The 27,558-nt window shown below is 37.5% G+C and overlaps 1 protein-coding gene across 1 annotated transcript in view; it reads left to right on the forward strand.

The window, feature by feature from the left end:
- LOC120538888 (lysyl oxidase homolog 2B-like) overlaps positions 1-27,558 on the forward strand; it is a 113,239-nt gene that overhangs the window by 44,754 nt on the left and 40,927 nt on the right. The window contains exons 4-7 of the mRNA XM_039768470.1: positions 9,292-9,503; positions 15,543-15,759; positions 21,239-21,422; positions 23,713-23,864. Coding sequence (XP_039624404.1) covers positions 9,292-9,503; positions 15,543-15,759; positions 21,239-21,422; positions 23,713-23,864 — 765 coding nt within the window. The remainder of the gene's footprint in view (positions 1-9,291; positions 9,504-15,542; positions 15,760-21,238; positions 21,423-23,712; positions 23,865-27,558) is intronic.

The following is a 27,558-nucleotide window of genomic DNA, read 5'->3' on the forward strand; positions in this document are numbered from 1 at the left end:
ACAGTAAATACAAACAACTACAAAATGCTGAAAATGCACAATGAAAAAGCATCATCATTACAGTTACTGTTAGAAATAATTAGCCACTGAAGCAGGTAACAGACTCTATAATCTATTTAAAGATCCTTGCAGTCCATTACAGTCTTATCAGAAGATGAGGAGGTCTAATGGTCACCAAGTGGTACTATATGGTCTTGCTAAGGCTGCCACATTTTTTCAGGGCTTTCTCAATTACATGTTTCTGGGAATTTTAGAAATCCATTTTTAGTGTATACCACGTCCACTTTCTCACAATATTTCAGAAAACAAACTGAACATGTTTTGGAGATTTTACTGTACCTTGACTGCATACAAATGATGAAAAATGTGATTTTCACAGACCATTCCTCAGATATGAAATTTCCCAAACTGGACTAAAATTTGACAGAATTATACTTAAGGCTATTCTAGAGAAGAAACTTAAAATTTATTGTTTTATCATAGCTGCATTTACCTCATTACAAAAAGGGTCCCAAAACTTTGTTTGGATAGCGAAGCTGACCAAAAATAATGAAGGCAGATATCCCTTCCCTTTAATATGCAGAAAGTGAGATGTCTCCAGAAGTAGAATCTGTCTTACACCAAGAAAGAGTTGTATGGTTTATAGACATAGAAAAACCAGTGATAGTTTCACAAACATTTAAATCCCACATTAAAAAAGCAGAAGGATTTGTTGAATAATTGAATCATTGATATGGTATGTAAGGTGGGCAAAACTGTTTTGTGTTGTTCCCTCTATTGGTCCTCCTATTCATTCAGAAACTTTTGAAACTCCAAAAAACTCCAGTTTCTGTAGTCGATACCATTACCAGTAAAATTTGATACCTATATAATACCATGGCAAAAGCAGCCTCCAAACTAAACTAAACTAAACTACTTCCAATATTCAAAGTGCCTTTTTTTGTAAAAGAATACAAAATATTTAAACAGCTAACAATAACAACAGGTTTAAAATAATTGTAAACTGGCAAGCTTGGGATATGGATTCTGGTGCATGGTTGGTGTATGGAGCCAGAAGATATTGTAGCAGACTAAGTTACCTCTGACACCAGGTAAGTAGAATGAGGCTGAGCTGGGTGGTGTGTATGTGTGGGTAAAATAAACAAAGCAGCTGGAAGTGCATGGTGCCATAGAAGACCATAGCACATGGTGGAGCAGCTGCTGATGAAGACAACAGTTTCCTTTTGAACCATTTACTACCAGTCAGTTGTAAAGTGCTGATTCCATTCCTCCATCTCTTTACACCCCGGGTTGTTACAAATGCTACATAATTCTCACATTTTTTTCTGACATATTATTGGGCCTTCCAATATAATTTGCTTACAGTACTTGTAGTCACGCATGAGTGTGGTACCTACTTTCACTAATGTAAAAAAGATAGTATGGCTTCGGTTTTTGGAATTTTGGTATTGACTTGATGCAGAAGTATCTATTCTTGTGACATTCTTACTTTTGTCTACTAGCTTAGTTCCCCTTCTCCCTCTTGCTTTTACTCATTTAGGTACTTTGCTGTGTGGCACTTGTAGCTACATTTAGCAGATGTTTACTCAAAATATACAGTACTTTACCCCTTGTAAATTAATAGTATTAACAGACTTTCCAATGTATTTAGCTATGTTGATGGAACACATAACCATACCAGTTTTATAGCATGTTTCTTTTATTGAGATCACCTTATAATTATTAATCTAAAACTTTCCTTAATAATCATACAACATAACGGAGGTTGCAACTTGGTGAATGTTAGAGGGAGTAGTAATAAAAGGCTTAATTTTGGGTGGAGTGATGAAGATCATGAGGGTTTAATTTTAGGGGAGCTAGTGAGGGTTCTAAACATTTAGTTTTAAGACTGATGAGGGCCATTAGGATTTCAGTTATAAGGGATTAATGAGGAGACAAAGGAATCAGCTTTAGCAACAGTGGTGGTCATTGAAGAACTGAACAGGCAGTTATTGTACAATGAGCAGTAAGGATCATAGAGGCTCACAGTTAGAACAAGTGGAGATTTTCAGGAGGAGTGTGTTTTGCAGAGAATCCTGAGAGATATAGCTTAATTGTGAGTAGTCACAATTGTCAAGGTTTAGTGAATGTTTTACTGGGAGCAGTAGGGGTCATGAAGTTTCCAGCAAAGTTTTTTCACATTTCTCAGTACATTTATTAACTTAATAGTGTGGAATCTGCAACTGTTAGAGAAGGAAAAAGAAAACACACTGTTCACAGACTTCAACTGAATGTGCAGACAAAATGCCTTTAGGCAAAAAACAATTATGAAAATTATACCAGAGTATTTTGAATTTAAAGAGACTTGGATTTTATTTTTTCTGTTGTTCAAATTTTGGAGAACTTCAAGTTTAAGGTGTTACCTCACCAGGAAGCTGCCTTTCTGCTGTTGGAGTGGGTGCCTGAGGAGAGCCTAGTTCTGGATTTAATTAACTGGCATAACCCTCCCCCAGAACATAATGTGGTCATGTCTTTGGCCAGATTTCAATTTAACATAGCTCACTGGTCCCAGCAGATTCCACAGCTCTGATGTTAACACAGGAAACCATCTTCTTTATTATAAACCACTGTAAAGTAAGTTCAGAAACCAGTGCCAGAAATAACTAGAATCCCATCTCTCCTCCTAACATTTATTTCAAGGGAAAATTGCTCACATAGCACTTTTTCTTTGGAAATCTAGCCTTCTAATATGCTTTCTCGATTAAAGAACAATTCTTCTTCATATGTTGTGTATATTTTTGTACATGCACTTGTAAAGGACATGCAACTTATCTTTATATACAGTAATCTGTGTATAAACTGTCTTATATTTACAAGCAATTCTTAAGCAAGATGACACTATAATCAGGGACTGTGACTGTGTTATATAGAAAACTGAATCCCAGACTCTGTTATTCTCTATGCAGAGTATTCATGTTTTCTCCATATCTGTGTGGATTTTCCTCTAGGTACTCTGGTATTCCTTTCACAGTCCCCAAAATGTGCAAGCCCAGTGGACTGACAATTCTATATTACTCTGTGTGAATGTATGTTTATATATACAGTATATTAGATGTGTGTGATTAGGCCCTATGATCGTCTGGTTTTTGATTTGCTCCTGGTGTTTCCAGTATAAGCTCCAGTTCCCTGCAGTACTGAGTTTGATTATGCAGGTTTGAGAATTGTATGATTTCATGAACTGGTGATTGATCATGTTATATTTATAAAGTGACTGTTGGTAAATGTGTGATGAATTAATATATTCTTTGTATATGCTTCAATGTTTTTCAAAAGCAGTGAAGAGTTTTGGGTTAAGATGTAGGAGGTAATGTCAGGGGAATGTTATGATAATGGGTTGCAACTTGATTAGGCATGTTGCTGCCAGTGCTGATGGCTTTGAGAAAGTCCATTGGGGCTAACTTCAGTACCTTAAACATTGACGATAAGAGGATTTTTGAGTTTGGTGATATGATGGAGATGATTGTCTGCAATACCATGTTTAAAAATTAGGCTAAAAAAGTTGGTTACATGTGAATCTGATGGTGTAAGGAGTAGACAGATGATGTATTGGTAAGGATAATTGATTTGGGCATGGTAAAAAATATAAATGGAATCCTGGGAGAAGGTCTTCCCGTGTTAGGCAGTGTTATGAAGAAAGTAGGAATAAAGCATGTACTGAAGCTAAAGATCTGGAAGTGGAAGGACGTAACCAGAACAAATGAGGTTTCAGAATCAAAAATTTCAAAGTGATAAAAATTTCTCATTTGAAGCAACAAAAGAAGTCTCCAGTTAGAAGACAAGGAGACAAAAGAAAATATGATGGAGTAATTCTGAGGTGGAGACTGCAGTTTAAAACATTAGAACAATCTAGACGAGAACAGGCCATTCAGCCCAACAAAGCTCGCCAGTCCTATCCACTTGTTTCCTCCAAGAAAACATCAAGTCGAGTTTTGAAAGTCCCTAACGTCTTACTGTCTACCACACTACTTGGTAGCTTATTCCAAGTGTCTATCGTTCTTTGTGTAAAGAAAAACTTCCTAATGTTTGTGCGAAATTTACCCTTAACAAGTTTCCAACTGTGTCCCCGTGTTCTTGATGAGCTCATTTTAAAATACCAGTCTCGACCCACTGTACTAATTCCCTTCATAATTTTAAACACCAATCATGTCACCTCTTAATCTTCTTTTGCTTAAACTGTAAAGGCTCAGCTCTTTTAATCTTTCCTCATAATTCAACCCCTGTAGACCTGGAATCAGCCTAGTCACTCTTCTCTGGACCTTTTCTAGCGCTGCTATGTCTTTTTTGTAGCCTGGAGACCAAAACTGCACACAGTACTCAAGATGAGGCCTCACCAGTGCATTATAAAGGTTGAGCAGAACCTTCTTGGACTTGTACTCCACAGATCGTGCTATATAACCTAACATTCTGTTTGCCTTCTTAATGGCTTCTGAACACTGTTGGGAAGTTGATAGCTTGGAGTCCACTATGACTCCTAAATCCTTCTCATAAGATGTACTCTCGATTTTCCGACCCATTGTGTATTCAAACCTAATATTTTTACTTCCTATGTGTAATACTTTACATTTACTGACATTAAATTTCATTTGCCACAAATCTGCCCAAGCCTGTATGCTATCCAAGTCCTTCTGTAACAAAGAACAAAGTTCTCCTCTTTGTTTAGGAGAAGAGGACATGTTATAAGGTGTGGCAAAAAGCAATGACATAAGGTGACAGGGCAGTTTATAAGGCACCAAAGGAAAATGCTAGAAAAGTAGTCATTAATGCTCAGAAGCTAAGAGCAAGTGAGATGCTGAGTTAGAAGAGGGAAGCAGACGTGTGTTCAGGATCATGAAACAGATTGAAGAAGAAAAGCAGGATGTAATAGATGTGAATTGCTTTAAAATGATGAAGGAAACATCATAATTGATAGTAAAAAGAATAAATATACCTGATAGATGTATGTGGAGATTGCTGAATAAGAAGAACAGATCAGATAAAGATGTTCATTTTGAAAAAATAGAAGGACTGAGCTATATATTTTTGACAGAGTAGGTAGCATTGAATATCATGAAAAGTAGGTTAAGCAGTTGGCTCACCTGGAATGTTGTTGAAGCTGCTGAATGCACCAGAAGGTCCTGGGGTTGAAATTTTGACAGACCCATGCAACATGATAATTGTGAAGGGAGGACTTCTGAAAATTTAAAAAGGAAGTGTGCTGCTTCCGGTATACAAGGTAAAGGGTAATTCACTGGAGTGTGGGTCATATCAAGCTGTCAAGCTTTTGGGGAAGGTAGTGTGGAAGAAACCTCAGAGGAAGACAGGAATAGTTAAATCAATCAGCTTTTATTCAGTCACAGACAAGTACATGGATTCATGCATTGCAAGGCAGAAAAGCACAGATTCCCCTTTTCGATTGGCTTTATAATTTATCCTCCTCCCCCTTCTCCTTACTTTTCAATAAGCATAATATTGTTTATCTAAGCATTTCATCTTATATTGTGCAAATCAGCCAAACGTTTCTGTTTTGTGTATGTGTCAAATGGGGTCCTAAAGAAGGAAGGGTCATCTTTCCTGTGTCTAACAGACATGTCCCTAAAGAGGAAGTTGTCCTAGGTCAGCTTACTGCACCCTGTCTTATGACAAACTACTGTATGAATAACCTGGCATTATAGCAAAACAGCTTTGTCAGCTTTTAACCATTAGTAGCTTACAAGCAGTTAATTTTTCTTTCACAGTAGTTACAGTGGCTGAGAGAGTGTTAGAAAAAAAAAATCAGGGATAAGGTGAGAGTTTCTGGATTCATGCCTTGGAAGGTAACAATGGATGCAATTTTTGATGTCAGGCAAATGCAAGAGAAGCATAGATCAGGTTATCTACCAGAATTGTTATAAGTCATATTTTGGAGAACTTCCAGGCCTGACTTAATATTATAATGAACTCATCAGTGGGCAATAAGCTTTATTTGTCTGAATGCTGTTTTTCATCCAAACTTATGTACCCCAATCCCTACCCATAGCTGCTGACAGCATTGACTAATATACCAAACATGGTTATACCTTCAAATTTACTGCATTTCTAAAATGTTCCATTTACTGTTCTCCAAAGGCCGGAGTTAGAGAATGTAAACTGGGAGTTAGCCCACCATTTTCATAATTAAAATCTTCAAACTCATCAATGAGTGAAAGTACAGTAAGTACCCAAGAGTTCAGTCTAATGTACTTTACTCACCTACATTCAACAGCTAATACTACCATTACTACTACTACATTTCTGTTTTCCTGAGAACCCAATGGAAATGCCCTAGAAGGTGCTGGAAGCCATTGTTGGAGAAATAATAACTAAAATACATGAAAATGGCTTGTTTTATTTTAATAGTGAACATACTAGCTTCTAACTGTTTTACTTTTTCACCCTAAGCCTTTACCAGTGGCTTTGGGTATATTTGGAGGGATATGTGATTCAGGAGAAAAATTGTTAGAGAAAAGGTATGGATTGATTAGTCTTGCCATGTTCTGTCTTGTATTTTCTTGTATTGAGCATTATGCCAATATAAAGCAACCCCTCTCGAAGCATCATGCCATGTAACCACCCTGAATAACTATAACTTTGTGCTGTTAGTATTGGGCCATTTGAGGTGAAGTTTTACATGAGTTTCTTCATATTTGCTCATCATTAGTAGAAATTTGTGTTTGTTGGGCTCAGGTGGGGGTGGTAATAAAAAACTTTCATTCCTTTAAGTTTTGTGGGAAACTCTTGTGTTGATTGCCATTGTAACTGATGGATATGATGCAGAAAGGAAATCTGAAGAGCTTGAAAGAACTGTTGAAATGTTTTCTATAAACTGCTGCCCTTATCAAGCGAAATGCCAAAGGCTTGCATTTATCTGTTCGGTCTTGAGACAGCTTCCACCAGGACATTGAGCATTAAGAAAGTTGGTGACTACTTCAGGCTTGGAATATGAAAATATCATAATAAATTATTTTAAAAATAATCAAAGGCACAATAATTCATCAAATTATATAATTTGAATAAAGACTGAAACAATTATCTTTCTACTTTATATAACTTTTAAAAATGTATCTTTCTTGTAGACTGAAGTTAATAGAATCTTTGCTTATTCTTCATTTGGCAGTTTTGATTTCCCACAAAAAGATATATTTAATGTGGTGTCATTCAATCTTTCAAACATTCTTAAAATAAATTTCTACAACATTTTTTGAAATTCTTGGTTCACAGATAAGCCCATCTCTGGATAAGCCAACCATCAAGTTTTTAAACAAAATACCATGAAAAATGCATCACTCACAGATAAACTGAATTTGAAAATTAAAAAGTAACAAGTAACATAGCGCAATAATTTTACTAAAGTAAAAATCCTGTGTTGCATAAAAACAGGTATGTGTTACTGCATTACAATGAAAACTTATTTAAAAAAAACTGCATTATTTTGCAAAAGTGTAACATCATACACACATATACTCAAGCAGTCTGGTGACAGCTAGTGCGGAAGAAGTTAAACATGTGTATAGTGTATACTCAAGTGAAAAGAAATTAATAAGAATTATAGGTGTACATTTAATCCCACATTTGCTGAGGGGTTAATTTAATCGACTCAGTTTAGGGTCACAGGAAGCCAGTGATTTTTGTCAGTCCTTTAAACACAAAATTGCACAACGAAGCAGAAAAGAATGTGCTGTTTGTCCAGTAACAGAAATCTATAAACAAATTCTCAGTTTAGTTTTAATTCAGTTATTTGTTACAGATATTCTGAAACAGTGTGATCTAATGGTGCAGCAGGAAGTGTTCATACTGTATAGCAAATGTTTAGCGGCTTACGATTGGGGATGGACAAAGGGGATCGATGTTATTTACTTCACCACGCATGAAGTATGATGTAATGATGTGCAGTTTTTCACACAAAAGAAATAAAAAGAAATGCAAAAATAAGCACTGTTTGTAACACAATTTATAATAATTCACTGTATAACATGTTTAGTTACTTTTTTGTAAGTAATGAGTAATGTAACTGTGTTATTTTTAAAAGTAACCAGTATTTAATTTTTTTAATTTTTAATAGTTAAAGAAACACATTGTTTTATCAACTAATTAATAAAACGTGATTTAATCTTTATTAATCATTAAGTATAAAGTCAGTCCTAGATTGTAATTAATTCATGATTTTCAAACTTTCTGTGGGAGGTTTAAGAGAATGTCCAACTCAATCTTTTGTCAATCAGTCTTCTCTTTTGTTTGCATTTCTTTGCAATTTTGTATAGTCCACCTATAGCCACAATACCAGGTGTGTTTACATGCTCACATAAACCCAGGATAAGTGAGTAACCTGGCTAAGGCAAAAACATGGTTTCTTTTAAAAAGACATTTACATGTGGGTTCACTTAATGGAATTCATCTTTGGCAAAATGCTCTTATGTCATAAAAATGAGCTAAAAAACATCAGTGGCCACCGTGAATCCAAAATCCAGCATGGAGTCTGCATCTCCAGATTGTGCTGTAGAGCTTAGCACTGTAAGTTCAGCTCATCAATATAAGTTTTTTGATTTCTGAAAAATTGAGACAGATTATTTCAACAAAGAGAAGAAATAATGCAATCACCCGTGCATTCACCTTAGGGAATTTACCTTTGTAGACACCTAGCTTTCTACCCGTGGCTGCTGGATGTGTGTGCAAAACTGAGACATGAGCAGGCTAACAGAGTGCAACAGACATGCACAGACTATGAAATCCTTAATGGCAACCTCATTAGTAATTTGCTTGGCCACATAAACAGGTTACTCATGTGTTAACCCAATATTTCTAACCAGAATAAGTGTATTCACTTTTTGAAACTGTGTTTCTGTGAATAACCAGATTATTAAAGTGCAAATAAATTCAGTCATTGCCGACATGAGTTAGGAGTTTGCTAACTTTTCCTTCTGGCAATTCTGGCAGGATGGTTTTCTGCCAAACCGAAACTCATGTGTTAATTTTCCTACTCATTTCTCCTTCATCCAGTTGTTGGGGTCTGTAAACAGGAAGCTTGTGTTATGACATTCTCATTAAGTATTTGCATTGACCCAAAGAACATTTGTAATCTATTAAACTTTTAAGGGAATGTATTAAAGTTGTTTTAATAAACTTCAGAAGTGTTGTCATCACCTACATTCACTGGTGGTTTATCTTCCAAAGATAGGTGGGTCTCACAGCAACAACAAAAATTTAGCGTCTTACCGATCTGGGCCTCTTGAATTTGACACTTTCTTGTGCTTCTTTCAGAATCTGAACATCCAGGTGGAAGATGTTCAGATACGAGCAATCCTTGCCTCTTATCGAAAACGCATTCCGGTGACAGAGGGCTATGTGGAGGTGAAGGATGAAGGAAAATGGAAGCAGCTCTGTGATGTGAACTGGACCCAACAGAACAGCCGTGTCATATGTGGCATGTTTGGATTTCCTGGAGAGAAGAGATTCAATGCAAGAGTGTACAAGTAAGGGAAGTCAGACAGTGGATGGGGCTTTTGAGTGTCATTCTCAAAAAAGGCCACATGTTTCTATGTACTGTATACTTTTTAATTGTGATTGTATTATGTCACAAATATTATATAAAACAATTCATGGCAAGCACTATCATATACTATTATTTTTAAACACTTTTTACTTAATAAACTGTAAATGTAAGCACTTACAATTTAACATTATGTTGAGGCCCAGGTTTTAACAAGCAGTTACTTGTTGATTAACTAGGTAAATGCTGCCAGTACAATCAGAGTATATCTGAAAGAAGCACATGGCATCATTGTTTCTCTGAGTAACTTGTTTTAGGTAACTTTCGGAAAAGTGGAATTAAATGAGCAGGCACAAGTATACATGATCAGTGAAGTATAAAAGACTGCATATTTTGGATGATTGAGTGTAATGTTTTAAGTAATAACCACACTAAGAACACATAACTACATATATACTGTACATGCTGAGGAAAGCACTTAAGAGAACTTAAAATGCCACAGCACTATCGATTGATGTTCTATTAAATATATAAATGATTAAGCAGTTTTAAATTGACTTAACATAGCATATTAGCCTTAAACAAATGTGCCCACCAAAATATTTAAGCATTTATTTCTTTTCTAAAAAATGAGAGGTAGACTTTCTAATAAAGTGAGCATAATATACAGAACAAGGAAGAATTTTAAATTCTTCTTGAAGCCGCAGTTGGAATAAAATATTTTCAACAATAAAGGTTTCATACTCCACTCATTTGGTTTCAAGTTTGTGAACTGTAGAGGGAGTAACAGGCCTCTGTTGGTGGCAGTCACTGTTACTCATGCAGGGTAATTTAAGTTGCCAACTGCACTAATATGCAAATCTTTGAATGTGGAAATATACCCCATGCAGACATGAGGGAGTGCACCAAATGTTCATATATATTAACTGGTAATAGTTTCAAAGCCAATTTTCTGAAGCTGCCAGACAACACAGTATGCTACCACAGCCTAGTGGATGTAAAGTCCTTCTTCTTTCCTTTTAGTCATGCTTAATCTTTTAAACCAGTGTTTCGTTTGTCTCCCTGACCACTCTCTTTTCAGAGTTCACTCTCCGTTCTTAACTCTTGCCTTATCTAGACTATGGAATGGCAAAAAAAGACTTCATAATTTACTTTTTCAGTTTGCATTCTGTATTCTTCCAATATCCCCAAACTGTTATTCTATTAGTGTACAGTTTTAAATGTATATCTGTTAGGGTGGAGTGGTGGCTCTGAGGCTAAGGATCTGCTCTGGTATCCTGAAGGTTGCCAAAAGAGATCCTACTCTGCTGGGCCCTTGAGCAAAGCCCTTAACCTTCAATTGCTCCAGGGGTGCTGTACAAAGGCTGACCCTGCGCTATGACCCCAAGGGGTATGCGAAAACTAACTAATTCCTAATACAAGAAATTGTATAAGATGAAATGAGCAAAAATACAATTATATAAACTATAGTGCCTTTCAAATCAATCTGGAAAATAGGATGCAGGCATTTTCAAAATTGTACAGTGTCTATTATACTCTTTAAAGTCTAGCTCAGCCTATAAAAAACACACTGTAATTACATTGTTACACATTTCAGAAATAATTTTTGAATCACATTTATTTAGTACAACAATTTATAAATGGCACATCCTTAAGCTTTTTCAGGATATTAGCTATATTTTGTATTTATCTGCAGTGGGATTCGGTATACTTTTTACAACGCTACATCAAAAGTATTTTTCAGGCCCACTCAGGATGAAACATATTATTTGATAAACTTCTTCCATTTTATAAATCGAATTTTTTGTTCTTGGGAGCCTATTCCAAAAGCTTTAAGCACAAGACAGGAACCAGGTATTCTGGATATGGGTCCTTCACAGGGTCCGCTCACAAACATAACAACAGTAACTCCTAAAAGGAATGTTTAGACTTGCAGATTGCAACTCGCATACAGAAGAAAATGCAGATTATGCTGAATGCTAAACAGGCAAAACATTAAGTCTCTAACCTTCTTTCCTTTTTTCCAAGTGGAAATAACCTTCCTGTTTTTTCCTTTTATGGATACATACTGATACAGCCCTTTCCCAGCTTCAATAGTTATTTAATGTATAATTTTATAAAGTAAACTTGAGATTTATCATTATATGTGTTGGAAAAAGACAGTGTTTTGGTCTCATGCCAATATCCATTACGTGCAGCAAACAGAGTTTGGATAAACATGTTAAGGATTTCAAAGTAAACTTAACAGGGAGGAAAACTTGAGTAAGACAGCACAGGCTGTGAAGGAAAATGCAGTGACCTGTGTTTATACACGTTTTAAATTCTGTAAAAACAATAAAGGAACAAAATGTTATGTAAATGATTATGTTTCGCATAGCACATTCATAAGGAGTAAAGATGCAAGTTATCAGTCCAGTAAGATCAAAAAGTTAGTGAGATGAGGTCATGTTCAAGCAAAAATGCTGCCTATCAGTCTATTGTTGACAAAAAGTTTGGGTAGTTGAGTTAGTGTATGCATGTGGTGTTGCATTTTTGCCCAGAGAAAACAGAAATAGCAAAATATTGAGATCAGATGATTGTGTTATTATGCATAAGATCATTAACACCAAGAAAGGAGAGTCAGCTGAGGCCAGATTTAAAATATACATATGACTTGTGAGAGTATTAACATTGAGCTCATATTCAAATATGATTCTGAATCAGACAGTAAGACAAGAAAGGGCAGTGAGATGAGCCCAGGAAAGAAGAAATAGGTTGAGGTCAGACATAGATGTGATTCTGTATTAGACCACTAAGAAAGGAAAGCATATGGAACCCTCATTGTGTTGTTTATTAGCATTAGTGCTAACAGAAATTGCAGAAAGTTGACCTCAGATCTCACATGAGATTCCATAAGAGATCAGGAAGCCAATAAAGAACTCCCAAAGCAGTAAGCTGAAATGTGAAGCAATTTATAGTACAGGCTATGTTGTTAATGTGGATTGATTCTGTATGAGCCCATTGATAATGTAAGGGCAGCAAATTGAGTTCATATATGTATGTGTGTGTATATATATATATATATATATATATATACATATATGTGTGTGATGTTTTATCATACCATGGAGAAAAGAATAGCCCTTCACCAATGTCAATAGAAACAGAAATTATATGTGTTGTGCTTCTGTGATTTTATTGCATATTAGTATTTTTCTTGTGCAAAAAAAGACACCACAGATTCATGAACATGGGCACCATTTTAACTATTGTATCATTATTCTTTGCTATTAGATCAAAGCCAAAGTCAGGAATCTGCTCTGATAAAAGACTGATGATCTGTTGTGGAAGTGATATTTGGGAGTAAATGTTATTTTCTGTCAGCAAAACAACCTTCCATCTGGAACAGTGTCCTCATTAAATATAACTGCATTGTGGTCTAGAAGGGGAAGTTATAACATTGTGTTTAAAAACTGAGTAACATAGCAATACATAGATAAGTTTGGTAGACCTGGAGAAACAAACAATGGATTTCAAAATCTGTGCAACCCTTTTTTGCTGAAATATTTGTCTTTACTGATGTAGAAGCAGAAATCATAATATTTTAGACATTTTTAACCTTTAGTAAGATCTTGTGACCAAAAATATTAAGTGAAAAAATAGGTAACGTGATAACAAAATGTTTAACTGTCTTTTTCACATCTTTTCTATTACGCATTGTAGCTATGCTTAGATTTAGCCAGTCACATTTCAAATCCTGTTTAAAGCTAATTTGAAAGCTACACTTGACATCATTCTGATAAGCCCTAAAGAAACTGACTGGTTCAGCAGGATTTCCCTGAAGAGTTTCTTGCATAATTTAGTTGTAACCATGATCCAGAAACAGCTAGCAAAGAATCTATTGAATCATATTGTTGAAAGGTGAAGATCATGAGAGAGTATTAGAAGAACATTTAATCTTACAGAATCTTCTTATATAATACACTACCATGGCTGTCCGTTTGTCTGTCCAGGATTTTAAATCACCTGGAGATCGCAAACTGTTTGACCTATTGACCTGAAATTTGGTACACATATACTGTACTACGTGATGTCTACTATTTACTTTCAGGGTGATGATTGACTTCCATAGTTATTCCTCTTCTTATTTTTATTTCATTTTATTGTAGAATTAACTCTCGGTAGCAGCCAGCAGGGGGCAGACTGTGTATTGCATGCGTGCGGGCGCTGTTCTCATCCCTACCTCCTTCGCTGTCACTTCCCCTACCTCTTCATATCTTAAATCATTCTTGAGGCAGATTGAAGAATTAAGTGTTTGCTTAAGTGAAAAATTAAGGAAAATGTATTAAGTAATAGCAACACAAACACTGACTTAATCAGTTTTAACGCGAAAGAAGATAGAAGAAGTGGGCCTTTAGGGTGGAGAAAAGAAGAGCTACTCAGGAAGCAGCAAGCACATCAACCTCTGAGCAAGCGAATGCTAAACGTACTGAGAAAGAGTCTGAAAACTATGAATGCTCAAGTCAAGTGTAACGTGCAGTGCACCGTTACTGGATGAAAAACTGGAAATGTCACTGGGATGACTGCAGAGATCAGAGCATCCCTTTAAAACTGATGACTGCCTAAGGATAAAGGGAGGCTACCAAAAAGCCAATGGCTGCCTTCAAGGAACTGCAGAAATGTATGGCAGTATCTGACCACTTCTAACACAGTAAAAACATTTTCACATACTTTTCACAAGTCTGAGTTTGAAGTATGATTGAATGATTTAAGCCATTTCTTACAATCAAAACAAAAAAAAATCAATCAAACATTTAAGCCCATATACATTTTGCAAGGAAATTCTCAAAGCCTTGTGTGAAGAGACAAGAGTGGAATAGTTTGGTTGAAATTCCAAAAATTAGTTTTAACACAAAGTCAATATAACCTGTTACCTGCTATCTACAGTAGAATGTTGGTGGTAACATTATGTTAGGAATGATCTGTTCTCAGTAGGGAAAGTGGTAAGGATGAAAGAAAAATTAACACCTTTAGACATTAAAAAAAATTCTGGCAAAACATTCTTGCTGACAGAAAGCTGGAGATAGAGAAGAAGAATTTTACTTTTCAGAACAGAAACAACCTGAAACAAACAGTCAGCTCAAAAGTGTTTACAAAAAGGGAATCAGTGTTCTGAAATGGCCCAATCAGAGCCTGAATTTCAACCCCATAGAAAATCTGTAGTCTCAATTAAATATGATAGTACAGAAAAGATCCCTCACCATTTTATAGAGCTTGGAAGAGTGTGATAGAATTGCAATAGAAACTGATCAAAGCAAAATGGGATTACACAAAGTAATAGTTATAGGATGTGTAAAGTTTTTTTTCATTTTTAATTATTTTTCCTGAAATGTATGTTTGTTATTTATTGTCATTCTGTACGAAGGGTTTGCTTTATAATAGAATGATAAAAGAGGTTCACAGTTTTTACAGATAATATTTCATACACACAGCATAGTTCATAATTGTGTACTGGGTTTTTTTATCTAATGGACGTTTCTTGGACTGCACAAAGTACCTAAAACCTTTCTTTTACATTGTCAGTGAAGTGCCCATTGGATGCTGTCGACCAATCACTTTTATTTTCTTTAATGCCTTCCATAGCTAAAACCACCTCAAAGCATGTGTAGTAATTATTTGCTTAAAGTAATTTGTTATAATGCTGTACATACTAATAAAATCTAATTATTAATTTATGAGCACAATAAAACACAACTCCTTCAGATGTACATTTTTTTTTCTAAAAATAAACATTTATCACATCATTTTACCATGGAAATTAATTAACTAAAATATTTACAGCATCATTATTATTATGAGGAAAAAGTATTTTTTTTGATTAACATTTGATATGAATATAGTTTTTTAAAGCAATCGACTTGGGAAAAAAACCCTTTTGGATCATCAACCTAAAGAGCAGTTTTTCGTGCTTGACCCAGGCCATGACCTAAGGAATGTTAACAAAAAATATTTTTGTAAATTCTGAATGTCTGTGTTTTTTCAGGATGTTCGCACAAAGGAAAAAGCCTGTGTACTGGGGCTACTCTGTGAACTGCACTGGAAATGAAGTCCACCTCTCCAGTTGCAAGATGGGATCGTCTGTTTTGCGAAAGGACAATGTTTCCTGTGAAAGAGGGATGCCAGTTGTGGTCAGCTGCATTCCAGGCCGAGCATTTGCCCCGACTACAATGTCAGGATTTAGGAAAGCTTTCACACAGGCGGTAGGAGGAGTTTATGAGTTATCTCTTTCTTATTATACTAGAGCTTTCTTATAAAGTAATTTGAAAACAGCAGAAAACATGTGACTGAGCAGTAGCTCATTTTTCAAGACTGAGAGATTATTTTTTACTAAATAAGTCGAGGGGTGCTGAACTGAGAATCACATTTGTAAGATTAAATAGAAAGATGTATCCATTTTCTTAATGAGATCTAAATTGAAGACATACCAGTCAGAAAAATTTGAAGAGCTGTATTTGGGAGCCACCATTAAGTTACTGAGATATACCGGTAAAATCAAATATTAATGGGATTATTCTTTAAAGTTAGCATTACATTCGAGAGAACTCAAATATTGGCAGTCAAAAAGCAATAGAATAAATTATAAACTAAACAGGTCAGTAAGTTAATTGGTCTTCACAAATAGAATAAAACACATAGGCTTAGCCACTAAAATATTAAGTAAAAGATAAAAACTAATAATCACTGGCAAGATAAGTCATTCAGGCTGAGAATATGCATGGCTGGATGGGTGATTGACAGTGAATACACACAGGTACATTTATCTGGAACCCCTGGAACAATCCCCTTCAAATTTTTCAAGCCTAGGAAGGTTCAAGATGGCAGTCGAAGACTCCTGGGGCATTAGATAAATAGAGCCTTACAGAAGATAAGGGCAGATAACTGAGATGCTTAGCACACCACTTTGGCCGAAAACTGTGACACTGAAAGGGTGCATGCGACTTCAGAAACTAACAATGGGAAGTTGACTCATCTGAAAGCATGACTATGGATCATGCAGCCATCCATTTTCTAAACCCACTTTATCCTGAGCAGGGTCACAGGGAAGTTGGAGCCTTTTCCCAGCAATCAAGGAAGGAACAATCCCTGAGGCATTCATTGTTAAATAAACATGTCTCATTTTGCGTATTTGTCTTTCAATCTCCACTGCTGCTTATTGCTGTGTTATAGTTGCAAAATAGGAACAATTATGTGAAGCTTAGCGCAATATCCTACATTATTAGGCAATATCCTACCTTATCTTCTTCTTCTCCTTCTTCTCCTCTTCCTACTATTACTTTAGGCATTATTATTATTATTATTATTATTATTATTTGCCACAAGCATCACACTGAGATATCATGAAGGTTTTGGGCAGCCACCCATATATTATGTCCTAGCTGCAAAAAGGGTTGAAAAACAACAACAGATCTTTATTGATTGGAGTCCACAATTGAACTGATGATGTGGAGGTAAGGTAGATAGATAGATAGATAGAGAGAGAGATACAGTACTTTATTAAACCCCAAGGGGAAATTCACATACAGTACTCCAGCAGCAGCATACTGATAAAAACAATATTAATTAAAGAGTGATAAAAACGCAATGCAAGTTAAAAAATGCAAAGAGAGAGTGCGAGGCAGGTATAACAGTCTATAATCTTGCATAATGTTAACGTTTAACCTGGGTGGAATTGAAGAGTCGCATAGTGTGGGGGAGGAAAGATCTTCTCAGTCTGTCAATAGAGCAGGACAGTGACAGCAGTCTGTCACTGAAGCTGCTCCTCTGTCTGGAGATGATACTGTTCAGTGGATGCAGTGGATTCTCAATGATTGACAGGAGCCTGCTCAGCACCCGTCGTTCTGCCATGGATGTCAAACTGTCCAGCTCCGTGCCTACAATAGAGCATTCCTTCCTCACCAGTTTGTCCAGGCGAGAGGCATTCCTCTTCTTTATGCTGCCTTCCCAGCACACCACCGCATAGAAGAGGGCGCTTGCCACAACCGTCTGATAGAACATCTGCAGCATCTTATTGCAGATGTTGAAGGACGCTAGCATTCTAAAGAAGTATAGTCATCTCTGTCCTCTCTTGCACAGAACATCAGTATTGGCAGTCCAGTCCAGTTTATCGTCCAGCTGCACTCCCAGGTATTTATAGGTCTGTACCCTCTGCACACAGTCACCTCTGATGATCACAGGGTCTAGGAGGGGCCTGAGCCTCCTAAAATCCACCACCTCCTCATCAGAGCTTTCTCAGCTCACAGCCTGCCTTAGTGAAATTAAAACATGGATGAAGCAGAACTCTTTAAAATTAAATTGCAACAAAACTGAACTGTAAATAGGGACTAAAATGCAACTTAATAAAATGAGCTCCTTCCCAGTCCATCTTGGCGGTGATCTCATCAGACCTGCCTGTACTGCAAAGAATCTTGGTGTCATTCTGTACATCTTGGTGAATCTTGGTGTCATTCTGGATTCCTCCCTCTCTTATTCCGCCCACATAAATCACATTAAGAAACTTTCTTACTTTCACCTCCGTAACATATCCCGTGTTCGCTCTTTCCTCTCCTTTTCTAATACTGAGAAACTTGTCCATGCTTTTATCACATCCCAAATCGATTATTGTAACTCGCTGCTGGCAGGTGCCCCTTCTAATCTTATATCATAGCTCCAGCTTATTCAAAACTTGGCTGCAAGAGTCCTTACTCAGACCAGCAGCAGCGAGCACATCACACCCATCCTGCTCCATCTTCACTGGCTCTCTGTGTCTTACAGATTCGAATATAAAATCCTACTAATAACATACAAAGACTTAAATAACCTTGCGCCAAATCAGTGACCTCCTCCATCACTATGTGCCTGCCCACCCACTAAGGTCCTCTGATTCTGGCAATCTTGTTGTGCCCCACACTAATCTACACTCCATGGGTGACAGGGCCTTCAGCTGTATAGCGCCCAGACTCTGGAGTGACCTGCTGAAATTAATTAGATCAGCTGACTGTATGAATTCTTTTAAAAAAACAACTCAAAACTCATCTGTTCAGGAAGGCTTTTAGCTCTCCTTGACTTTATTATCCTTCTCTCAGTTTACCTCTCTGTCAAGATGCTCATGTAACCTGTATGTGTGTCTCTGCTAGGCCATCAACTATGTTGTCTGTTAGGCTTTCTCTGAATTTACTGTCTTAATCTTCTTTATTTATTTATTTGGTTTGTACAATGCTATATACTGTATACCCTGCCGTTCTTTCTTATATTCTGTAAGTGCCTTGAGCATGGGAAAGGCGCTATATAAATAAAATGTATTATTATTATTATTGGTTTTGCTGGTGTTCAGGTGTAGGTGGTTTGAGTGGCACCATTTAACAAAGCCCTTGATTAGGTTCCTATACTCCTCCTCCTGCCCACTCCTGATGCAGCCCACGATAGCAGTGTCGTCAGCGAACTTTTGCACATGGCAGGACTCTGAGTTGTATTGGAAGTCCGATGTATATAGGCTGAACAGAACTGGAGAAAGCACAATCCCCTGTGGCACCCCTGTGCTGCTGACCACAATGTCAGACATGCAGTTCCCGAGATGCATATACTGAGGTCTGTCTGTAAGATAGTCCACAATCCATGCCACCAGGTATGAATCTGCTCCCATCTCTGTTAGCTTGTCCCTAGGGAGCCAAGGTTGGATGGTGTTGAAGGTGCTAAAGAATTCCAGAAACATAATTCCTACTGCACCACTGCCTCCAAGTGGGAGAGGGATCGGTGTAGCATATAGATGATGGCATCCTCCGCTCCCACCTTCTCCTGGTATGAGAACTGCAGAGGGTCGAGAGCGTGGCGGATCTGTGGCCTCAGGTTGTGAAGCAGCAGCTGCTCCGTGGTCTTCATCACATGTGACGTCAAAGTGACAGACTGGAAGTCATTCAGCTCACTAGGATGTGATACCTTTGGGACTGGGGTGATGCAAGATGTTTTCCAAAGCCTCAGGACTCTCCCCTGTTCCAGGCTCAGGTTGAAGATGCACTGTAGAGGACTCCCCAGCTCCAAAGCACTTGCCTTCAACAGTCGTGGCAATACTCCATATGGACCCACTGCTTTGCTGGCACGAAGTCTCCTCAGCTCTCTGCTTACCTGGGCTGCTGTAATTGTGGGTGGGGGGAAACTCTCTCCTATGCTGGTATCAGCAGAAGGATGGGTGGAGGATCCAGTACTCTGAGGCGAGAGTGGGTTAGGGTGGTCAAACCTGTTAAAGAAGTTGTTCATCAGGTTTGCTCTCTCCATATCTCTCTCTACGGTGGCATCCCGCTTCGAGCTGCAGCCAGTGATGATCTTCATCCCATCCCACACTTCCTTCATGCTGTTATTCTGCAACTTCTGCTCCAGCTTTCTCCTGTACTGCTCCTTTCCCACCCTGAGCTGGACTCGGAGTTCCTTCTGCACATGCTTAAGCTCATGCTGATCACCGCCTTCAAAAGCACTTTTTTTCTGGTTCAAAAGGCCCTTGATGTCACTTGTAATCCCTGGCTTGTTGTTAGCATAGCAGCGTACTGTTCTTACTGGAACTACAATGTCCATTCAGAAGTTGATTTAGTCAGTAGTACAGTTAACAGCCTCCTCAATGTTCTCACTATGTGACACCTACAGGATATTCCAGTCCATAGTTCCAAAGCAGTCACTCAGAGCCTGCTCGGCCTCAGGGGACCACTTCCTGAATGAGCGTGTGGTTGTAGGTTGCTCCTTCACTCTTGGTTTCGTAGTGAGGCTGAAACAGAACCAGGTCATGATCTGCTTTCCCAAGCGCAGGCAGCAGGGTGGCGCTCTATGCGTCTTTAACGTTTACATACACTTGGTCAATAGTCCTATTTCCCCGGGTGTTACAATCTACATACTGGGAGAAGGCAGGTATGTTTTGTCCAGCGTCACATGGTTAAAGAGTTTTGACCTAGCAATTTACTTATTAGTTCTTTAAGTAGTAAGCAGTTAAAATGGGGCTTGGTACAAAGAGTACTAGGAAACTTCTGTTTGAATCCTTCTTCCAAGCATAGGGTCACTGATGTCAGGAGATTTCTGATCAAATTCCGTATGCCTTTAATGTGTATATGGCTATACTTGTATGACCTTGTAACAGAACCGTCAGTATGAAATTGGATATTAAAACTAAAACAAAAAGCTGTCTAGCACAGTTTTCAGTTTTGTGTCCTCTTCAATCTCATGAGAACTTACTTTCATCCCTGTGAAAATATTTTTCTTTGTATTTTTTTTGGTAAGTTGTGAGGTTTTCCTAGAGGAGAACTTGTCTTCAAGTAAAATTGATTATAACTTTGTAGACTTGGAGACATGCAGTAAAATGCAGATATTTCATTAGTTAAGGACTGGAAAAGTTGCTTACTCTTTTAATCCCAATAACCTTTGTGTTATCTCGATGCCAAAGCAGCTTGTGGTATTCAGTATCAGCATCTTGACCTTGACTTTCTTAGAGATTTTAATCAAAAATTACATATTGTGTGGATGAGGTTCCTTTAATGTTCTTTATAGAAAATGGACATGATTTATCTATTATGTAATATTAGTATAATATTTTGAGATATGGGAAATTATTTTGGGGGTCATTTGAACTCATACTGCCACCTCCTAGCTGCCAATATTATATATGTATCTCCTGATACTACTGTATAAGCATGTTTCTGAACTTCTCTGTCTTTCTCTTTATAGCAACCTTTGGTGCGTTTGAAAGGAGGTGCAATTGTGGGTGAAGGAAGAGTGGAAGTGCTGAAGAATGGGGAATGGGGAACAATCTGTGATGATAATTGGAATGTCATCTCTGCCAGTGTTGTATGCCGAGAGCTTGGCTTTGGAAGTGCCAAAGAGGCCCTGAATGGTGCTAGACTGGGCCAAGGTAGGTGATTTAATCTAGATATATGGACAATACTTTTTCCAGGTGGCAGTTTGAAATTACTTACACTAGGCAGGTGCCAAATTGCCTTTCAAAGGGAAACCGATTTGAAACAAATGTCGAAACCCAATCTTCCCTAAATAAGTCAGAGATGGGTGGCAAGTTCAAACAGTTTTATTTAATGCAGTCTACTTTGTATTATCTCCTAAACACCCTCACAAACCAATGCTAAGCTAGCTATGTCCTCCACTGTAAACTTTTCCTGACAATTCAGGCATGCTATTTCAAGGATAGCTCATCTTCTTTGGTGCACTAAGACCTTGATTTCTCATTAGTACCTTTTGCAAGTCACAGTTAGGCCAATTTAAGGTCAAACTTGATGCCATCACCTAATGGTGCCAAAGTTTATAGTACAAAGTACCTTTTCTGGGGAAAGTGGTCTTTCAACAAAAAAGGTGTGCAGGTGTCAAGGGTTGTGTTTTTTGCAGGCTTAAGTGGTAGAGGAAGTTAAAACAGTAGCACCTGGTTATTAAAATGCAATCATTCATTCTCTTAAATAATGCTGCAACAACAAATGAAACAGGGCAACTTAACATTTTCCTAAAAAGAATCATTCAGCTCTTTAAAGAGAAATGAGGATCAAGTCCCATTAAAGATGACATGTTCAGAGATGCTTACTCTCCTTTATACATGCAGCAGCAGGACAACCTCATGTTTATAAGAACAAAATGTTCTGTGGGTGTGGAGAGCGTAACATTGTGAACAATGCGAGACCATGAAAAGCTTCAGTGATAAATATTAAAGGGCAAGTACAGCAAACAATCCAACAGGGATTCTGCTTTTTAAGATTCAAATTGAGTATCAATAAGAGTATCAAATGTCATCTTTCTTTCTTTCTTTCTTTGATGTTTAAAGATATCACTTTTATAATATATACTCTTCTTAGTTTCTTGTGCGGTGCACTAGCTACAGTACATCTGTTTTCAGATTGGCACAAGTCAAGAACCAGCCATAAAGTAAATGCTGATTTATTATAGGACACACTTGTGCAAAGTACCTACACACATTCATTCCAGGCCAACATATTGCTGTCAGTTAAGCTGATCTGCGTGACTTTTTCAGATGTGAGAGGAAATTGGGGTCACTCAAGTAAAACCCACAATTAAATGGGTTTAAACTCCAAATAAACTGTGACTGGGATGGGATTGGTGTTGTGGTGTTGGAGCTGTGAGGCAGCATAATCCAGAGATCTGCATCCCATCCTGGCAGCATTAGACACTAGTCATGAACCAACATTATTTCATACCAGAGTTATGAACCATGTGAAGGGTTCGAACCCAATAAATTGGTAGTTTAGAGGGTCTATGTTAAGTGCAGTAATGTGAATAGGGTTATACGTTGCTAACAGTGAATGGCATCAACGCAGAGGTTGAAAGATGTACAGTATGAGAGAGAATGCTTTAATCAGATCTGTCATTAATTAAACATAGCACCTAAGTTTCTCATTTTGATACTCATAAAAAATAAACAAATGATAAAAGCAATTCAAATAACAGCTGGCATTTTCTATAGTTAAAATGACCTACTATGTCCGTTCTTGAAAATTTAATCTGTTTAACAGGGGGTGTCTTGGAGGGTGTGGTAAGCAGTTCTCAAATGCTGATGAGATCTGCATGTCATGTGCTTATTGGTGGCTAGCACTGATTTTTGAGCGTGACTTTGTAAAAATCTACTGTCTTGTATGACATACATTCTGCCTGTAATGTGGTCTTTGGGTGGAACAATGAGTATGCAAGCAGGAACTGCGACTCACAACACATCATGTACCACAAAGAAGAACCTAAATACCACACTCTGTGTACCTCCCTTCTCAAATGGGTTAACCGTTCCTAACACTGCTCCATGTGATTATGTCTGGCTTCTTGATTCATCATGAACCGTAACAGGGTATTAACCAAAGAAAAATAAAAATCATCTGTGCTTGAAAATAGAGAAAAAAACAAAGTATAAAACAAAAGCGAGTCTGCCTCTCACCACTGGATCATCTCATCACTACCGCCAAATGTGATGTCCTTTATTCTTGGCCCAGAACATTTCACCTTGAGCATGTGGTGGTTCTTGACTTGGTGCCTTCTGACACCACTTGTTTACAGATTACAGTATACCAGTTGTGGAAAAGAACTGTGAGGGAATTGATTTGGTATTTATTTTTACTGCAAATTGAATAACAGTGTTGTTGTCTTACAAGCAAAGCCTGTCACTAATACTCTCTGTCATTTATCTTCCTCCTCAGGGATGGGTCCAGTTCATATGAATGAGGTGGAGTGTTCTGGATTTGAGAAGTCCTTAACAGACTGCTACTTCAACAAGGAGTCTGTAGGGTGTAGCCACGAAGAAGATGCTAGTGTGAGGTGCAATGTCCCTGCAATGGGCTTCCAGAATCAGGTTAGTAGTGCTGCTCATCTTGGTGTTTGTTTTGGTAGAAATGAGAAATTTTAAAAAGGTTAGGAATGGAAAGGGTGACTAAAAGATCATTTTTGGCCATAATATTCATCTCTTTTCTCCTTCTCCTACATATTTGTTACATTTCTGCACTTAGTTTTCATCACTCCAGCACTAAATGAGATGCTGTTGAAACATGTTGGTGACACATAAAAAAGGGCTCATTTTCTAGTTGTGTTAAAATGCAACATTAAGGTGTGTCAGATCTCACTGTAACTGTAACCTAGCTGACTTGTCCTTATTGTTGTTACTGTAAAGTAGCTTTCCAGCATTCCTGACCATGTCTGCGTAAGTGCTAAAAAGGCTGAGAAATGTGGGCAGAGACATAGTGGGCAATAAGCTGCTGGTAATGGTTTTGGTTCACTGAAACTGTATAATGGAAAAAACATTCTCAAAAAATGAATCAGTGATAGAAGAAAAACCACATAAAAACCGACACAACGTGATATTTTATTCCAGAGCTTTCAGACAAGATATGAATAGATTATAATGTTTGTTTAAAGGTCAAATACAAAGACTTGCTGTGTCAACAGTAGTTTCAGATGAGGATTTACATGACTTATGGACAAAGTTGTCATGTAGTCCTTTCATTAAGTTTATATACATTCTTTCTGAATGGCGATCACAATGGCACAATAGTTAGCACTACTGCCTTTTTAATCTTAAACCAGTCTCTATGTGTGAAGTTTGCATATTCTCTTAATGTTAATGTGGGTTTTCCTTCCAGTACACCAGTTTTTCTTCCATATCTCAGCGACAATTAAAACAGTGCGCTCTGCAGTTGGCCAAGTGCCATTCAGGGTTGTCTCTTGCCTTGTACTCAGTACTACTGGGATGGGTAGCACTCACAGCTGTACAACTGGTAATTGCATGAACCTTCCTATACTCAAATACCATCTCATTCCCTTAAATATTCTTTATAGTGCAACGTTTTACAATTGTTTCTATTAATTTTCCTATCCTTGTTATTTCAATCAGCGATCACTAGAAGACTCGTACACACTCACAACAGGCACATATAAGGGTGATACTCAGCCAAATATACATGTCTTTTGCATGTTGGGGGAAATAATGGCACTTTAAAAATACACAAAATATGCAGGCTAAATTTAGAAAATGGCCATGCTAAGATCTGAACCCATGGCAGTAACACTATCAGCACTACCACTTTACCACTCACAGTTTTTACAATTAGAGCTGTGGCCAGGTAAATGATTGCTCTTGGATTCACGTTCCATTAAATTTGTCAAGTCTTTCCAGAAACAATTTAAGTTAAGTGAATTGCCGTTCATTAGTTCCCCCTTTAATTCCCCCTTTAGTTCATAACCTTACTCCATGTCAGAATCTATACTGTATTTTACATAGGAATTCTCCTCTTTGATATATTCTAAGTTTCAACATTAGAGTTACACATTACTAAAACATTCCATTCTTATATGAAGAAAGTAACAGACACATATGTTATTGCCACAATGACAAAAACCCAATGTTTGTTATGCCCTTTGTATTAAATTATTCTTGTGACAACCATGTTTATTCAGCAGCTCCAGTGCTTCCAGCAAACAATAAATATTAACTGTGAGTAAAAACTGTTACTCTGTGTTATAACTATCAGGATTTTAGACCCATACTTGTACTCATGCACACTTAAAGCGTGCAGACAGCTCCTTTCTGACTTGTACAATGCCCTCAATAGCCTGAAGTAAGAGAAGCATTATTATTGGTTCTTAGTGATAGAGTGTAGTGCATATAAAGTTCTTTAAAATATCTTTTTTTTTTGTAAATTTCAACATTACCTCAGCACTTTAGTAGCTCTTGAACAAAGATTGTTTATCATACCCAATCTGTTGTGTCTACAGAAATCACGTACGTGTTTTCAGTCAAGTGCCTTGCCATTTGGTTTGTCTTCATTTCCAAAACTGGCATCTCTTGCATACTGTAGCCTTGACTGGGGAGTTCTTTAGCTGCATTCACATTCACAAACACTACTTTCTACATAAAAATCTTTGACTGGGTAGCAAATTGTATTTTTATGTACTACCTACATTTTCACTTTTCTCAGTGCTGCCTTTATAACTAAGAATAAAAAGATCAGGAGCATTGCCTGCAAATAGTGGTATTAAAGTTAAAGATTCCGTTCCTCTGGGAAAACTCCTGAAACATTTGTAAACTCATAATTCTTTTGAAAATTCTAATATATTCAGGTACATTTCATTTTTCACAATGAGTTACATGAAACATATCCATCCAGCTGACTGAACAGAACAAAAAATATGTAAAATCTTAGACTGGGTCATTTGATGACACCCCATAATTATTTTTAAACGAGAACATATTGTCACAGATTTTTCTTTAAGGACTTCTGGATTGTTAAGTGGCAAAGTTTAGATAATTGGCCTGGTAAAAAAGTGCATGAAGTAAGAACTTTCTGTCAAAAGTCATGCTTGGTCAAAAATAATCTGTAGTCTAACCAAAGTTGTGTTCCCCAAAGCAAAGTAGTCCAACTAAACAATTATAGATAGATAGATAGATACTTTATTAAATTTATAAATTTAAGGGGAAATTCACATAGTGAATTTATAGAATTGCACTGAAATGTACACTTACTAAAACCTCACCCTTTGACCTCTGTTGTGATTCTCACCAGACTCCCATCATCCTATGCCTGACTTTAAATGCAATCACAAAATCAAAAATAATAGGAATTGTACAACTCAAGTTGGTCATTGTGTGCCTATTCAAGATGCAAGCATATGGATTTTAGATTATTAGACTTTTTGAGCTTTGTGTGATTCTAACTTTTACAATCAATCTTGTTGCTCCTGTCTTAAACTATATAGCTTCTCCTTCCTAAAATGCAGTGGGCAGATTTGTTTCTCTATGTGCATCTTCACAGGGGACAATAAACAACCTTAGCACCGTCATTAATTTATGTTCAGCAGTTCAAGATGTTAGTCTTGTTTATGAAAAAAGTCTTGAAAAAGTGATTTATTTACAACTTTGCTCTTTCAAAAGCATGACCTTCTTGCCAGACACATTACTGGGTGGTTTTCGATTTGGTATATTGAGTTGCTAGGCTTGTACAAATTGGAGAATGGAATGTGTGAGAGGGAGTTGTGCTAAAAACATGACATTATTGCATCACCAATGACAAGAATACTGAATTCTATTGTGCTGTGAAACTGAGAAAAGCCAGTAATTGTACATCTATCCATCCATTATCCAACCCGCTGTATCCTAACACAGGGTCACAGGGGTCTGCTGGAGTCAATCCCAGCCAACACACGGCACAAGGCAGGAAACAAACCCCAGGCAGGGTGCCAGTCCACTGCAGGGCACACACACCCACACACCAAGCACACACTAGGGACAATTTAGGATCGCCAATGCACCTAACCTGCATGTCTTTGGACTGTGGGAGGAAACCGGAGGACCCAGAGGAAACCCACACAGACACGGGGAGAACATGCAAACTCCACGCAGGGAGGACCTGGGAAGCGAACCCAGGTCTCCTAACTGTGAGGCACCGTGCCACCCGCCAGTAATTGTGCTTTAAGTAAAACACCACTACTAGCAGTCTGCCATCTAAGCAAGAAAATTGAACATTTTTTCTGGCCTTTCTATGAAGTGAACTGTC

The sequence above is a fragment of the Polypterus senegalus genome, chromosome 11 (genome assembly GCF_016835505.1).
Source record: "Polypterus senegalus isolate Bchr_013 chromosome 11, ASM1683550v1, whole genome shotgun sequence".
In the NCBI taxonomy this organism is placed as follows: Eukaryota; Metazoa; Chordata; class Cladistia; order Polypteriformes; family Polypteridae; genus Polypterus; species Polypterus senegalus.